Genomic DNA, 16,353 nt, shown 5'->3' on the forward strand with positions numbered 1-16,353 from the left:
AGGACAACAAATGGAAGTTGGTTCTCTCTTTCTACCGAGTAGATCCCAGAGATCAAGCTCAGGTCATCAGGATAGTTGTGTGTGTGTGTGTGTGTGTGTGTGTGTGTGTGTGTGTGTGTATGGTGTTTTATTTTGTTTTCTGTTATTGTTATTGTTTGAGATAATGTCTCCCTGTGGAGCCTCTACTGGTTTGTAACTAGGTAGACAAAGCTAACCTCAAACTCACAGAGAGAGCCAACTGCCTTTGCCTCTTACCATGAATGCTAGGGTTAAAAAAGACTCCACCAAAAAAAAAAAAAAAAAAAAAAAAAAAAAAAAAAAAAGACTCCACCACCAAGACTGGCCCATGCCTGAATTTTAACATATTCTTTTTTTTTTAATGTATGTGAGTACATAAAGATTTATTTATTTTATGTGAATACACACTGTAGCTGTCTTCGGACACACCACAAGAGGGCATCCGATCCCATGACAGATGATTGTGAGCCACCATGTGGTTGCTGGGAATTGAACTCAGGACCTCTGGAAGAGCCGTCAGTGCTCCTAACTGCTGAGCCATCTCTCCAGCCTTAACATATTCTTAAAGGCAATTTAGATTCATAGCAAAATCAAACAGAAGGTAGAGTAACTTTTCCTGCATGCCCCTGCCTCAGCCTCGTGTAGTGCTTCTCCTCATAGAATTCTCCTACCATCTTCTGTCTCTCCAATGTCTGACACAGAGATGTTGCCTGAAATACAGAAACATGGCAGACGGCAAGGCCATGGTTGTCGCTTTTCAGAGGCGCACCCCTAAAACGATAGTAAAGGGATCAAAAGGTGAGCCCGAACAGAGAATGGGAGAGAAGACCAATTGTCAGACGCTCAAGGTATTTTCTGAAAGGTAGGACCATCAGTCAGGCTGAGTACTGGAGTTCCTCGGAGTACAGGAACTCCAAGCTTTGCAAAAGGAATTGCTGAGGGGTTGGGGATTTAGCTCAGTGGTAGAGCGCTTGCCTAGGAAGCGCAAGGCCCTGGGTTCAGTCCCCAGCTCCGAAAAAAAGAACCAAAAAAAGGAATTGCTGAGTAGTAAGCCAGCTGGAGCAGAGGAACCCCAGAAAGCTTCTTGGGGTGAGGCCAGGCTCATAACCCAGTAATCCATGGGACATGTGCAACATGGGGAGCCTTATTATTCCATCTCCCTATTTAATCTATAAAGAAGTTCAGCGTCCTATTGCTGTGAAGGGACACCATGACCATGGCAACTCTTACAAAGGAAAACACTTCACTGGGGCTGGATTACAGTTCAGAGGTGTAGTCTATTCTTGTCGAGGCGAAAAACATGGTGGAACACAGGCAGACATGGTACTGGAGAGGTAGCAGGTGGTCTACGTCTTGATCCAAAGACAGAAGTGAACTGTAGGCCACTGAGCCTGGGCTTAAGCATCTGAGACCTCAAAGCCCGACCGCTAGTGACACACTTCCTCCCACAAGGGCACACCTACTCCAAGACCACACCCCTAAATTGTGCCATTCCTTGTGGGCCAAGCATTCAAACACATAAGTCTATGGGGGGCCATTCCTATTCAAACCACCACAGTTTGGCTCAGGCTTCTGGGAGATTTGTGCTTGTTTGTCTCTGAGATGGGAGTGTCACTATGTTGGGGTAGAAATCACGGCTCGAGTCAGTACAAAACACAACGGGCCAACATGGTTCCACGTGGAAAGGTTTAATGAGAGAAGAAAAGTAGAAGAGGAGAGGAGTAAAGGCCGGCCATGAACACGTGGAGGGAAGGGGTCAGGGTAATGGGGAGAGAAGGGACAAAGGGGAAAAGGGGAAGAGCGCAAGAGTGAAAGAATGAGGAGGGAGCAGCCCCTTTTATAGTGAGCCAGGCATACTTGGCTGTTGCCAGGTAACTTTGGGGCGGAGCATAGCTGGCTGTTGCCAGGTAATTATTGGGGTGGAGCTTACCTGGCTGCTGCCCTGCTAACTGTGGGGGTGGAACTTAGACAGAATACCAACACAGTATGACCTATATGAGCCACACTGGCCTTGAACTTGCCTGCTTTAGAGTTCTGAGTGCTGGGACTACAGGTGACTACTACCACCCCTCCATGGCTTTTAATGTACTGCACAATGAACCATCAATAGTACATTTTATGATTTCTTTTGAAGATTTTTCTCTCTCTCTGTGGCTGTGCCCGTGAATGCGGGTGCCAAAAGAGGAGGTTGAGTCCCCCAGATCTAGACTTACAGACCGTTGTGAGTCACCCGGAGTAGGTTATAGGAACCACCCCCAGGTCTTTGACAAGGGCTGAAAGCATTCTTCACCTCTGAGTCATCTCTCCAGCCTTCACTTTGCATTGAATTCTGTGTATTCTTCGAATAAGCCTGGGGTTACAGTCTTCAGCTCCAAAAAAAAAAAAAAAAAAAAAGAAAAAGAAAAAAAAGAATAAGCCTGGGGTGGTGGGTAATGTGCATGTGCTGTCACACAGGCTGCAGCTTCAGTGCTGACTGATGAGGCCCCATAGGGCTTCAGGAAGAGCTGACCAAAAGAAAGAGGAACTTCTTCCAGGTCCCCAGAGCAAGGGTAAAAACATGTTTACATCACAGAACTCCAAACAGAAGCGGGGAAGGAAAGAGCAGCAGATCTCAAGGGGGCTAAGGGTAGGTAGCTTGATTCTAATTTGAAGCTCAATTTCCATTCCATGCAGACCATTGCTACGTAGCTGAAGGTGACTTTGAATTCCTGATCTTCCTGCCTGCCGTCATCTCCTGAGTACTGGAATTATATTCACTTCCTTCCTGCCTTTTCCTTTCAGACAAGATCTGTGTAGCTCAGGGTGGCCTTGAACTTAAAGCCGCTCTCCTGCCTGAGTATTCCAAGTATCTACTACACCTGGCCTCAGACTGTGTGCTTTGGTAGCTCGGAATTAAACTACAAAGTCAGCAGGTCACGGCATGTCGATGGGATAGTAAGAGACAACTGTAGGTTGAAGTGCACACACCTGCAGTTCCATCACTAGGGGAGGCTGGTGAGGAAAGGACGGAGAACACACAGTAAGATTTTTGTCTCAAAACAAACAAACAAACAAAAAACCCCCACCAAGCCTGGGAATATGGTGCACTTGGTAGATGCTTGTCTAGGACACACAAAGCCCTAGGTTGGATCTCTAGGGTCATACACACTGGGTACAGCGACATGCACCTGACATTCCAACCACTTGGGAGGAGCGATCGAGAAGACCAGAAGTTCAAAGTCATTCTTATTTACATAGTGAGTTTGAGGCCAGCTGGTGCTACACGAGAGATCCTGAATTTAAAAAAAAAAAAAAAAAAAAAAAAAAAAAAGGATCTGGGGCTGGAGAGATGGTTCTGCAGTTAAGAGCACTGTCTGGGGGGTTGGGGATTTAACTCAGTGGTAGAGCGCTTGCCTAGCAAGCGCAAGGCCCTGGGTTCGGTCCCCAGCTCCGAAAAAAAGAAAAAGGAAGAAAAAGAAAAAGAAAAAAAAAAGGAAGAAAAAAAAAAAAAGCACTGTCTACTTTTCTAGAGGTCCTGAGTTCAATTCCCAGCAACAACCATCTGTAATGAGATCTGGTGCCCTCTTCTGGCCGGCAGGCTTATAGGCAGGCAGAACGCTGTATACATAATAAATAAATCTTAAAAAAAATTATCCAACAACGGGACACCGCCACAGGCTTGTCAGGTTAGCCAAAATCAAAAATGGAAATGAGGTTGAGCAGGCCTAAACTCCCAGCTGGCAGACTCTATTGGTGGGAAAAGAAAACTGGGGAGTCGCTCTAGAGAAAGGTCAGGCCATTTCTTATAAACTTACAAACACACATGACCATAGAATGCACTCCTAGGAAGGAGCTCTGAGAGAAATGGAAACACAAGTCCACTTAAAGTGTATAGTGAACCTGTAGAGCGGCACTCATTAAAAACCGCTGAAAACCAAAACCAAACCAAATTCTACCACCCAGTAAATGGATGACACTTGTTGCCAATAAAGACGTTGACTGGGAAGAAACCCCAGCATAGGTGACTATATCGGTTATTTTTATATATTCAGTGCCGAGAACTGAACCCTGGTCCTCTGCAAGCAGCAAGTGTGCCTAATGGCTGAGTCATCTCTCTAGCCCCTAGATGGACTCATTGACCTATGATGGGGAAAAAAAAAAAAACCTAACAAATGAGTCCCCAGGGTCCCTAAGGATTCCAAAAACGTATGAGCAGATGCAGTCTACACCTTGACTTTTACATTGGGGCCATCAGGGCTTGAGATTAGATAAGACGACTTTGAGAACTGAACTTTTCGCAGAATGGTTCGAAGCATGGGACTGTAAGACTTGAGGAGGGGTTGGAGGGTTAAGAGTTCTGGCTGCTCTTTCAGAGGTCCTGGGTTCAATTCCCAGCACCCATACGGCAGCTCATGACTGTCTATGACTGTAGTCTCATGAGATGTGATGCCCTCTTCTGGTGTGCATACGGACATAACACCCATATACAAAAAATACACAAATAAACCTAAAGAAAGAAAGGAAGGAAGACAGACAGACTTGGGAGGCAGAAGCAGGCGGTTCTCTGAGTTCAAGGAAGCCTGGTCCACAGAGTGCGATCTCGGACAGCCAGGGCTATAGAAACTCTGTCTCAAACTCCTCCCCCATCTTCCCCAACCAACCAACGAACACACGAGAACATTCCGAATGACATAACAGCAGAAATGGAGGTTGGATTCCGTGGTGCATGTCTGCATGAGGCACTGATATAGGACTTCCTTGAGTTCGAGATTAGTCAGGCGGACACAGAGAGATCCTGTCTAAAAGAACCAAAAAGTTAAGAATTCTTTTGTTTCTCTTATCATAAATACGTGGATAGAAGTGGTCTGGCGACCTCCTGCGTTGTATCTAAAGGCAAAGAAAGTAAAGTCAGTAAGTAACATGGGGTAAGAAATTCAAGGATGGTGGCAATATGTCTTAAAGGACTCCAGTCGCCTCTAAACATGCACTTCTAACCATGACACATTAGTTTACAGATTCCGGTTTTCAGAGGGCTCCTTAGAAAGAGCAGTCTCAGACCCCGCCCCCACGGTCCCGGCCCCGCCCCTCCGACGCCAATCAGGTCCCGCCCATAGCCCTGCCCAGTTCCCGCCCCTTTCGTGATCGGCGGGCCTTAACCCAATCCCCGCTGGTCTGGCTTCAGGCCCCACCTTTCTCCGCAGACTAGCGTGGCCTCGCGAGCCCTTTCCCGTGGTGCCTAGCGCTCGGCTGTGACTGTTGCCCGGCAACAGACAGGCCTAGCTCTCTGGCGCGGGATAGTATGCTAGTCCATGGGGTCGCGGTGTCTTCCGCCGCTCCTGCTGGTGCTCCTAAACTGCTGCACCTCTTCGAGCACCCAGGTCGTTGCCACCCCGGCTGCGGCCACCCCGGTGGTGACGAATGAGGATCTCAACTTCACCGAGGCCACCCCGGTGGTGACGAATGAGGATCTCAACTTCACCGAGGCCACCCCGGTGGTGACGAATGAGGATCTCAACTTCACCGAGGCCACCCCGGTGGTGACGAATGAGGATCTCAACTTCACCGAGGCCACCCCCGCCACTCTCAGACCCTCCTGGTCTCCTAGGACCCCGGGAACTCCCAGGCCACCGGAGCTCTCTGGCCCCAGGCCCACCCCGGTCACGGACGGTGGGTACAAAGTGCTAACTCCCTGGAGCGAGTAGACCAGTAAGAACGTACGGAAAATGATAACCCTTCTCAAAGTTCCACCTTTCTCAGCCTCCCTGTCGTTCCCTGAGAGGGAGACGGGATCTCCAGCACACAAACGCGGAGAGCGGAGCTAAGTTACTCCCTTTCCCACATAATTTCAAACAGCTGGAGTGTTGATGCAGAAAGTGACTCTGGAGTGGAGTTCTAGATAGAAACCTTCAGAATGAGTTGTAGGCAGTACTGGTAGAAGAAAGGGTGCTAAGTAGATCTTAGTCCTTTCCATGCAGACACACGGACGTGAGCATACGAATGCTGTTTAGATGACTTGAGAGCTCAGTGGAGTTATTAAACATGCCAGCTTTACCCTCATCTTCTTACCTTCTGAAGCTTTTCCAATAATTCGTGGTTGTAATTTTAAACACATGAGGCAGTGGGCCTAATTGCTCTCTTTCTGCTTTCCGTGCCAGTTAAGGGATTGTGGCGTTATTTTAGCGAGCATGCCCAGTTGTCCATGGCTAGAGAGGACCTCATCTAGAAGGAGCACATTTGCCTTTCGGACTAAGAAACATTTTGCATTTATCAATAAACTTCCTTTTCCTTTTGTGTCTTTCCAAAGCACATTATACCATTTTGGGGGAGAATTTTTCTTAAAAAAAAAAAAATATATATATATATATATATAAATATATAACACACACACACATACACACATATTTAATTATGTGTGTATATTTGTATAGGTGAGCACTTGGGTGGCTGGATATATATTGGTGACCTTGGAGAACATAAAAGGGCCTCAGAGCCCCGGGAGCTGGAGTTGGTTTGTAAGCTGCCTGACTTGGGTGCTGGGGACAGAAGCAATATGTGCTTTTTTAAAAACTCCTGAGCTATCTCTCCAGCCTCCTGTAGAAATATTCTAGTCTCCTGCTTTCTCCTTTTTTCTTAACTTTGTTCCTGACAGTTTTGCTAAGTGACCCAGACTGGCCTATATATAACCTGATACCTTTCTGACTATCCTGACTGCTTCCCTGTTGCTGAGATTCCCAGGTGTGGGCCTCCCATCATGCCTCCCATCATGCCTCCCATCTCTAGAGGTTGTTTTTATTTTTTTTTTAAATCATTCATTCATAGAAACAATGCCATGATGTCCTATTAGCTAAAGTTCTTTAAGCCTGAGATTGTTGCCTCTCCCACTCCCCCTAGGAAACAAAACATTACAGTTAAGAATCAGGGAGCTGGAGAGATGGCTCAGTGGTTAAGAACACTGACTGCTCTTCCAGAGGTCTTGATTCAATTCCCAGCAACCACAGGGTGGCTCACAACCATCTATAATGGGATCTGATGCCCTCTTCTGGTGTGTCTAAAGACAGCTGCAGTGTACTCATATAAACAAAATAAATAATTCTTTTTTTTTTTTTTTTGGTTCTTTTTTTTCGGAGCTGGGGACCTAACCCACGGCCTTGCACTTCCTAGGCAAGCGCTCTGCCACTGAGCCAAATCCCCAACCCCAAAATAAATAATTCTTAAAAAGAAAATCAAGTCAGGTGGTGGTGGTGGTGGTTGTACACACCTTTATCCTGGGGTAAGGTGGGTGGTACAGAGGCAGGTGGATCTCTGAGTTCAAGCCAGCCTGACCTCCAAAGTAAGTTTCAGGACAGCCAAGGCTACACAGAGAATCCATCTCAAAAAAACAAAACAAACAAACAAACAAACAAACAAAAAAACCAAAAAAACAAAACAAAACAAAAAAACCCCCAAAGATTCAGTGACATTTTAGCTGGGGAAAGGGAGAACCGTGGTGGGTCACAACTGTGATCCTTCATCTTCTGCTGAGAGGTGGGAGGTTAGGAGATCCGATCCAAATGAGCCTCTGTTTCAGAAAACAAAGAGCAAAACAACCAAGATTATCAAAGCCCCAAATTTATTACTTCCTCCCCCTCACGGCAGTCAGAGCCATGCATTCAGTTTACTTCCAGGCTCTGGTACTGGTCGTCCTCGTTGTTGTATGTTCTGGTTTTTGAGATTTATAAGGGGTGTTTTGCCTCTGTAGATACCTGAATGATGCCATATATGTGCCTGGTAGGTACCTGCAGAGACCAGAAGAGGGCATGAGATCCTCTGGAACCAGAGTAACAAATGGATTTCTCTTTTTCATAGATTTATTTATTTAGTCATTTAATGTATGTGAGTACACCGTAGCTGTCTTCAGACATACCAGAAGAGGGCGTCAGATCCCACTACAGATGGTTGTGAGCCACCATGTGGTTGTTGGGATTTGAACTCAGGACCTCTGGAAGAGCAGTCAGTGCTCTTAACCACTGAGCTATCTCTCCAGCGCCTGTTATTTCTTTCAAAGGGTTTTCTCCATGGACAGAGACAGAACGAGTAGGGCACTAAAGTCAGTGATAAATTGAAGCAGTCTCTCGAGTACACTCAGCACCCTGGGCTCGGGAGGCTTTTGGAAATTTCGGAGGAGGCTGCCTCCGCCGCTCTTGTAGGGGTTCTCTACCTGTTAAATGGGGTTAGCCATGGGGTCCTGAAGAGTCACAGCGGCTGTCAGCGCAGATGAGGTCTAAGTTGCTGGCGGGTTGGGGGCCTTTCCTCCATGTTGTAGTATCCTGTCATCAGTGTATTACCCTACATTGTAAATTTTAAATTAACAAAGGCCATCTTGAGCCAAATCAGGAACATTTGATTTTTGTTCGGGATCTTGTGACTTTGAGTTCTGCTTCAAAGCAAAAGGCTGCATGTGAGGAAAGGAACAAGGTTGCCAACAGTCCTTCCTGCAGCTACCCTAGAGAGACACTGAGGTGAGGTCCTCATGTACTCAAAGTGACTGATGTCTATGAGCAACTTTTCCCCCCAATAGGGATCGGATGCTTTTGTGACATTGGTTTCTGGAGTCCTTGGTGGCAGGGAGCAGTAACAACCTACTTACCCTCTGGACCCCCACTGTCCTGTTTCCTAGTTGCTGCTCTGTGTGTCTGCGACCTGCTTCCTGCACAGTGTGATATCAACTGCTGTTGTGACCCTGACTGCAGCCCTGGGGATTTCAGCGTCTTCTCTGCCTGCTCCATCCCAGTTGTCACGTAAGCATATGACAGGGGGGTTTGATGGCCATTTGGCCAGGATGATTAAATTTGGGGACAAGAATTGTGTTCCACACTCTTCAGAAACCCTGTTTGCAAAGCCCTGTGTGCAAAGCCATGTGCTGTCAGAAGCAGTCATTTGTCCCCATGCAGCCTCTCAACAGTGTGGGCAACAGAGGGGCATGTGTGTTGCCTCTAGAGTGTTATGAAGTTTGGAAATTGATATTTGAGCTGTGCATGGATAATGTGTCACCAGCTTGTACCTGGGAAATAGTCTCATTTGGCCTAGGGGTGTGTGTGTAAGTGTACATATACACCGGGGTGCGTGTCTTTGCATGCATGTATGTTGAGCTTCCTACCTTCATTTTTGAGGTGGGCTTTCTCACTGAACATAGAACTCAACTAACTCACTCTCCTCCCCCACCCCCCACCACTGATTGACAGATGGGCTTGCAACCTCCTGTCTCTGCCCTGCCCAGCGCCCTGTTACAGATAGACACCAGAGCCCGGGCTCTTTTAAATCCCTGCTGGATGTCATGCTTCTGAAGCAGGCACTTTCCCCACTCAGCCGTCTCTCCAGCCCCTGTGGACTCTTTCTGTGGACTCTAATTAGTGAGGATGCTTTGTGTGCTCCTCTCTGGTTGTAAACGAAGCAAAGATTCTCAGTTCACAGTGCATGGGAAGTGGCAGAGAGGGAAGTTCTCAAGCGAGTACAAGTCGAAGATGTGATCACTTCTGAGTGATCTCGGCTTGCAATTCAGGGGTTTTTGTAACAAAACAAAACAGCCCTTTGAAAAGGTTTGCGTTCAGGATGGGACCAGCTTACTGCAGAAGAAGAGTCACCTGACATGCTTAGTCCTTTTGGAAACACAATGGACTCTTCCCATGAGAAACCGTTTTATCAACCCAGTGGGAAAACTGAATTCCCCTCAAACACTGTGAAATAGGTAGGAGGGCAAGGGCTGGAGGGTCCTTTTCTAGCCTCCAGTACCAGAGCATGGTTTATCCTTCCTTGAAAATCAGTCTGCTTGTCTTGGTACTGCAAGCATGCCCTGCCAAGAATGCTGTTTTTAAATTGAAGTGCTGTTTATTTAAATATGATAATTTGATTTCTTTTTTCTTATGACAGGGTTTAACTGTGAAGCCCTGACCATCCTAGAACTTATATGTAGACCAGGCTGGTCTCGAACTCACAGAGATCCACTTGTCTCTGCTTCTGAGTGCTGCGGTTAAAGATGTGCAGCACTGTGACTTTGTTATTTTTATTTTAATTATGTGTATACACGTGTGTCTTTGGGGGAATGGGATATGCACATGAGTATAGTTGCCTGCCTTGGCCAGAAGAGGGTGTTGGATCCTTTGGACCTGGACTTAAAGGAGACTCTGAGCTGCCCAACATGGGTCCTTGGAACCAAACTCAGGTCTCCTTCAAGAGCAGGACACACTTTTTTTTTTTTTTAATTTATTTATTCATTTATATGTAGGTACACTGTAGCTGTCTTCAGATACACCAGAAGAGGGCATCGGATCTCTTTACAGATGGTTGTGAGCCACCATGTGGTTGCTGGGAATTGAACTCAGGACCTCTGGAAGAGCAGTCGGGTGCTCTTAACCGCTGAGCCATCTCTCCAGCTTACACCTTTTTTTTTTTCTTTTCAGAGTTGAGGATCGAACCCAGGGCCTTGTGCTTGCTAGACAAGCGCGCTACCACTGAGCTAAATCCCCAACACCTAGCCTACACCTTTTTGAGATTACTTTTTTACCTACTTTGTGCGTGTGTGTGCTCATACTGCAGCGCTCATGTGGAGGTCAGAGGACAACTTGAAGTCAATTTTCTCCTTCTAGTATGTGGATCCCAGGGGTTGAACTCATGTCATCCGACTCGGCAGCAGGAGCCTTTACCCTCTGAGGCATCTTGTTGACCCTCAAGTATGGTCACTTTATTAGATAGAGTATTTGACACATAGGGAGGGAAGCTTTGTAAGGGGCCAGCCAGGCAACAGGTTAGTCAACATGGCGTCACACGGTGTCCTTTGCAGCTGCCATTCATAATGTGAACGAGGTGGGCCTGTGCCCTATAAAGCTGTACTTCTAAAAACACCTCATCTGTAGATCCCTAGTTTGAATCAGGGCTAAATCTCTCAGGAAGACTTCAATTTATTTTAAATTAGTTTTGTTTGTGATCTCCACCCCCAGCCCCCACCAAAGGAACCAGATTAAACCAGATTAAGCTCAACTCTCCTGTAGCCACAGCTCCTGAGGGGCCTGAAGTGGGAGGAACACTTGAGCCTGGTGTTGGGAACTAGCCTGGGTAATTAGAGGCAGACCTTCTCTCTAAAAAAGGAAGACAAAAGTCGCAAAAATCCCAGTGCCAGTTTGTAGCATGCCCCGTTATACAGGCTTCAGTTCATAAAGGTTTCGTTAAGTCTATTGACTGCCACCAACTCGCCTGTTGGATAATGACTTGGAATCTGCTGGTGAGCATCCCGGTGAATCGGTCCTCATCAGAAGGGACCTTCGTGAGCACAGGAATCTCCGGCTCCTTGTCCCGCATGACCTCGCCAGCAAGAATACACGGGGACACACGAATCCTTACTGCAGCTAAACGTTTATTGAATCTTTAAAGAGAGAGAGGCGCCGCATGCCGGCATAGCACGGCTTATATACACCCTAGCGCGGCGCATCCACACCTGATTGGTCGCTTACCCATGATCTCATTAGGCACGCCTCGGAGTGGGCAAAGACCTGGCACGAAGGCACTCTTGCACATGCGCACACAGTTAACTTCCTGAAAGGAAGTCGGCTGGCCCGGCAGAGGCCAGCGCCATCTTGTAATGGCAAAGCTATCTCGGCCTTCCACGTGGGGCGCAGTGGAAGCCAGCGCCATCTTGTGGTGGCGAATGTTATTGCGGCCCTCTACATCTCCCCCTTATTATTTTATTTATAACAATAAATTATTGTCTAGGTTGGTCTAGGTCTTGTAGTTACGTCCATCTGCTGTGGCTCCTGTCTTAGGTCGTTCCTCTATGTCACAGCCTTATCGAAGGGTAACCCTATCACCACCGGGCCCCGTGTACTGTGCATGAGGAAAGTTGCCCATCTCTGGATACCACAGTGCTGTGTGACAGTAACTGTTAAATGACCTAGGGCGAACTCTAAAAAGAGGCCAGCCAGAAAATGAGTTAGTGGGGAAATCATGATCACCCCATCGCGTGCAATGAGGAAACCTCAGCGATGTGGAAGGGCTGATCAAAGGATCATTGAGTCTCTCTCATCCCAGTGTAATGGATCCACAGATCCATGGGGTGTAAGAGCAGAGAACTTAGATACCGACTAATTTTTGAAGATAGATAACCAAATTTCAGGGGAGGCCCCTTGTTCAATGGCCACAAGTGCTTGAGTGACAATGACCTTGTCACGTTTCTGTTGAGATCTGAGTTTGCAAACCATAGCATGAACACTAATCCACAGCATAGGGCTGCACCAAACAGAGCCACTCCCGATAAGTAGTGGGCACCTCATCTGGTTTTCCTCAGCTGCTACCACCAAGGGCCGTAGTCAAGCTGCTCCTATAATAAAATTTAGAATTCCCAATTGTTAGCAACTACTCCAGAAAGTTCACCCACTGTGCTTGTCTAACAATAGATTGGGGGAGGGTAACTCCAGACACTGTTGACACAATGGCCATAGCAGTAAATGGCTGCTACAATAGCAGCCAAAGTAACAAGGTCTTTCCCAGGACAGTTCAGGATCAGTCATTCTTCTCTGGAACAACCAGCAGGCAATGGAACCATGTCTGAGATCTGCATAACCAGGGCAGAGTTCCCCAGTCCACAGCAGCTTCACGCAGATGGCCTTCCTGTGAAGCTATAGACTGCAAGATGACAACACCAGTCAAGGCAGCAAGAGTCACCAGGGGAATGAGGGGGGCAGCAACGGCTGGAGTCCAGTCTTCTCCAGAAAGCAGCAGTGCACAGAGGGTCAGAGAGCAGGCCACAGTGGGACGGGACACACGCAGCGGTGACACTGACTGTAGCAACAGCAAAATCATGACAAAAGATGAGGGGGAATCTTCCATCTTCCTCTCAGGGCAGAGGAATGACTCCAGGGACCTGAACCAGGAGAGCTGAATCTTCATGCAACCAGGATCAGCAAGTCTCACCAACCACCTCTGGCAGCTGGCATACTCTTGTAGCATCCTGTAGAAAAAACACAAACATGCCCTCTTCCCCATATAAAATACCTGGACAGGATCATGCCAATATGTGGATCTTTCTATTTCACCTAGGCAGAAGTATGCCTAGTTGTAGGGTGCCATAAACTTTGGCATCCAAATTTTAAAATTGAAATAAAAGGAGAATTATTTAGCATACAGGGATAACTCCCCCTTTTTATTTATTAAGATATAGTAAAGATATTATTTATTAAGGTAAGTCCTCGAGGATTAAATTGAGGACACTGAGCACTTGTATTTATAAATTGACTTGTATACCAAATTATTGTCTCCAGCATTATTGTTTTGGATATATAAAGAATGAGATTTTTTGACTAATTGTTCCTATGTAAGGCCTATAATCTGTCTGGTATCATTGTCCTCCCTTGTTAAAGGGTCCAGGCAATCTAGTTTGAGTTCTTAAATGGTCTATTAAGGAACAGTACTTAGTGCTCTTAACCACTAAGCCATCTCTCCAGCCCCTCACCAGCTTTATTTACCTAAACATAAGCATTAATTAGAAATGTCAAATCCTGTAAATATTGTCTAATTTCAGTCTTACTAGATATCCCTGAGCTGGCAGGGCGAGGCTGAGGATTTAAAGTAAGCAAATGGAGTCTTCCTCTTTTCATATCAACTCCATTACCATTTTCAAAGAGCTGGGTCTATGGTTTATGTTTAGTTGTCTGAGCCAGAGCACTGAAAGGACAGTGAGTTGTCAGGCAATTCACACTGAAATCACTCATTGATTTTATATAGAAAACCTGTCTCTAGTAAAGCATTAAGTAATTGAAATCAATTGTAAACCACAAGCCACACATTGGCTATCAGTATGTGAATTGAAAGCTTGATTTTTTAAACATTTTAAAAACAGTGGCTATAGCACGTAATTTAATAGTCTGTGTTGAAGCAGGGGAAACTCAGGAGAATAAACAAGTGACCCAATCATATATGTAGCCTTTTCATTAGATGAACCATCTATAAATACACTAAGCGCATTTCCTATGGGTTGCATGCACAAATATACAAGAAGTACAAAAGCATGCAAAGAGTAAAATTATCAATATTGGCTGAAAAGTTTGTATATGTAATAGGCCAAATATCAGTATTTTGTAATAACTAATTTAATTGTTGTTTGGAATAAGATATGTTTCACCAGGTTTCTTTTTAAAATACTTCCATGACTCTAGCCTACAATTCTGTATTAACACAACCGAAGCTTTATCTCCAATGAGGATAACAAAGGCTTAAGTCCTCTGGTAAGGTGAGGTATTTTGGCAATTAACATATTCTTAGAAGCTTAAAATTAGTTTCAAATATTCTTTTCTGGAGTAGTGTAACAGCTACTCCCCAAATATTAAAGCTCATTTTGAGAGCAAAAGTTTGTAGTAAAAATTTCTATATACACTGAAAGATTTAAAGTTCTAACTCTTCACATTGAAGAAGCAACAAAATTACATAATATAAGGCTGTTAGCCATTCTTAATGATATCACTTTATGGGCTCTCTAAAATTATAAGCAAGCTCACGAAATGAAAACTCAAAAAAAATCTATCTTGAAATGGCAGTTGGGAGTAAACAAACTGGCTGTAATGCTCTCACAAGTTTCAAAACCTCATCAATCCTTTGTAAATCCTGTAACAATCTCTACCTGTTTGATTTTTCTTTTTTCTTTTTTTTCGGAGCTGGGGACCGAACCCAGGGCCTTGCGCTTCCTAGGTAAGCGCTCTACCACTGAGCTAAATCCCCAGCCCTGTTTGATTTTTCTTAATTACAAATAAGTTTGAGTTAGTCAATGTAACACTGGCAATCCTTAATCACAATCTTTAAGTTCTCCTTGTAACACCAGAGCACAGCCACAATTTTGGAACTCAGGTGATTACCTGAGTTCTGAGTACTGACTAGGCAGCTGTTTTTGGGGCAGTGGAATTAGCATCAAAATACAGATAGTTTCAGGGCAAACCACAATTATGGAAAGTAAAAACTCAACCTCCAACAAATGATCTAGTCTCCAAAATCCAGTCTCCAGTCTATCCTTCATGTTACAAAGTTTGACTGTCAATTCCTACATATGAACGCACGATGGTGTATTCTCTAGTACCTCAACAAAGAGACATTGTCCTAAATTCTTTCAGAAGCCTGGTTTCTAGAATAAGAATTCCATAAAAATATTATCTCAATTTAGACCTGTTTCCCTAGGTTGGCTCATGTCACATGTTGTCTAGAATGACTTTATCTAAATTACCAGCTTATGTCACCTTTTGTTACCAATATTATACCTTTTTAACCATATCCAATAACTTAAAAGCCAATAGTCCATAACCAAGGCATGTAGAGCATATTTATACATTTAAAACCAATGAGAAACAAAATTGAATTGGCTGCACATATCTTTAATATTTAGGCCAATCACCATTTTTACCTTTTTAGCTATGATTTTAAGAGAAGCACCTTGTCACCTGTTGAGTCAAATAATAAGGCAGGGATTTTTCTAAGAGAAACAGCTATCCGCTCTTGTACCAAAGAAGCTGAGGAGCTGTTGGCGCCTTTAAGATCAGCTCGTGCAGATGCTTAGCCCCTGGGCAGCTTCTCCAGCTGACCTAGACTCCTGGCTGTAGGTACAGGGCTCTAAAGGCCTGATTGAAACTGCTTTTTATTCATTTGTTCCTTTTTTGAAACGAGTTAAAACCAAATCAAGATGTGAACGACCAGCAGATAAAGTTTTTACCATTTTTTCTTTTGAACATGAAACATAAAACATTTAAGCAACAAGAGACAAAAACCACAGACATAAACTGACATATAGGGACAGCTTCGTGCACCAAGGACAGACAATAGACAAAGAGGGAAAAAACCAGATGGTGTCAGCAGAGAGGTAGGATTTTCCCTTTCCCACCACTTCCACGGTGACTATCCACTCGAGTGGAGTTGATATGGACGATGGATTGTCTCAATTCTTGGACTATTACATCAACGTGTTGAAACCAAATTCCTGTAAGATACTGAGATATATTACGGGATATCTGAGCAGCACGACTAACATTCACAAATGGTATGGAAGTGAAACACAGTCCTGAATATTTTTACTCACAACCCAATTACATTAACTCCATCAAGCTGTGTATGGGCGTTGAGATGTCCTTTTGTTTGATTCTCCTGAATAAATTTTCAGGCGGTCTACCTCTATCAAATCTGATCAGTATGACTCTGTGAAGCTCTTCTTCATAGCGAGCTGCCTCATCTTCTAAATCCTCTTCCTCAGAGGAGCTAAGCTCGTCTGTCTCTGAGCTATCAAGCTCTGAAGCCTTTAATTCTTTTACCGAATAAAGACTTCTCCTTTTCAAGACTTTTTTCTCCATTCTCTGT

General features: G+C 45.0%; 1 protein-coding gene across 3 annotated transcripts in view; it reads left to right on the forward strand.

The window, feature by feature from the left end:
* Positions 1-5,195: 5,195 nt before the first annotated feature.
* Positions 5,196-16,353, forward strand: part of Tctn1 (tectonic family member 1) — a 33,174-nt gene continuing 22,016 nt past the window's right edge. The window contains exons 1-2 of one of the 3 annotated variants that reach the window (XR_010056385.1): positions 5,196-5,664; positions 8,654-8,774. Coding sequence is in view for 2 of the 3 variants with exons in the window: in XM_017598330.3 (XP_017453819.1) it covers positions 5,307-5,664; positions 8,654-8,774 (479 nt within the window). In the remaining variant the exon portion in view is untranslated. The remainder of the gene's footprint in view (positions 5,665-8,653; positions 8,775-16,353) is intronic. The other 2 variants (XM_017598330.3, NM_001401130.1) reach the window with 2 other exon arrangements.

The sequence above is a fragment of the Rattus norvegicus genome, chromosome 12 (assembly GCF_036323735.1).
Source record: "Rattus norvegicus strain BN/NHsdMcwi chromosome 12, GRCr8, whole genome shotgun sequence".
Lineage (NCBI taxonomy): Eukaryota > Metazoa > Chordata > Mammalia > Rodentia > Muridae > Rattus > Rattus norvegicus.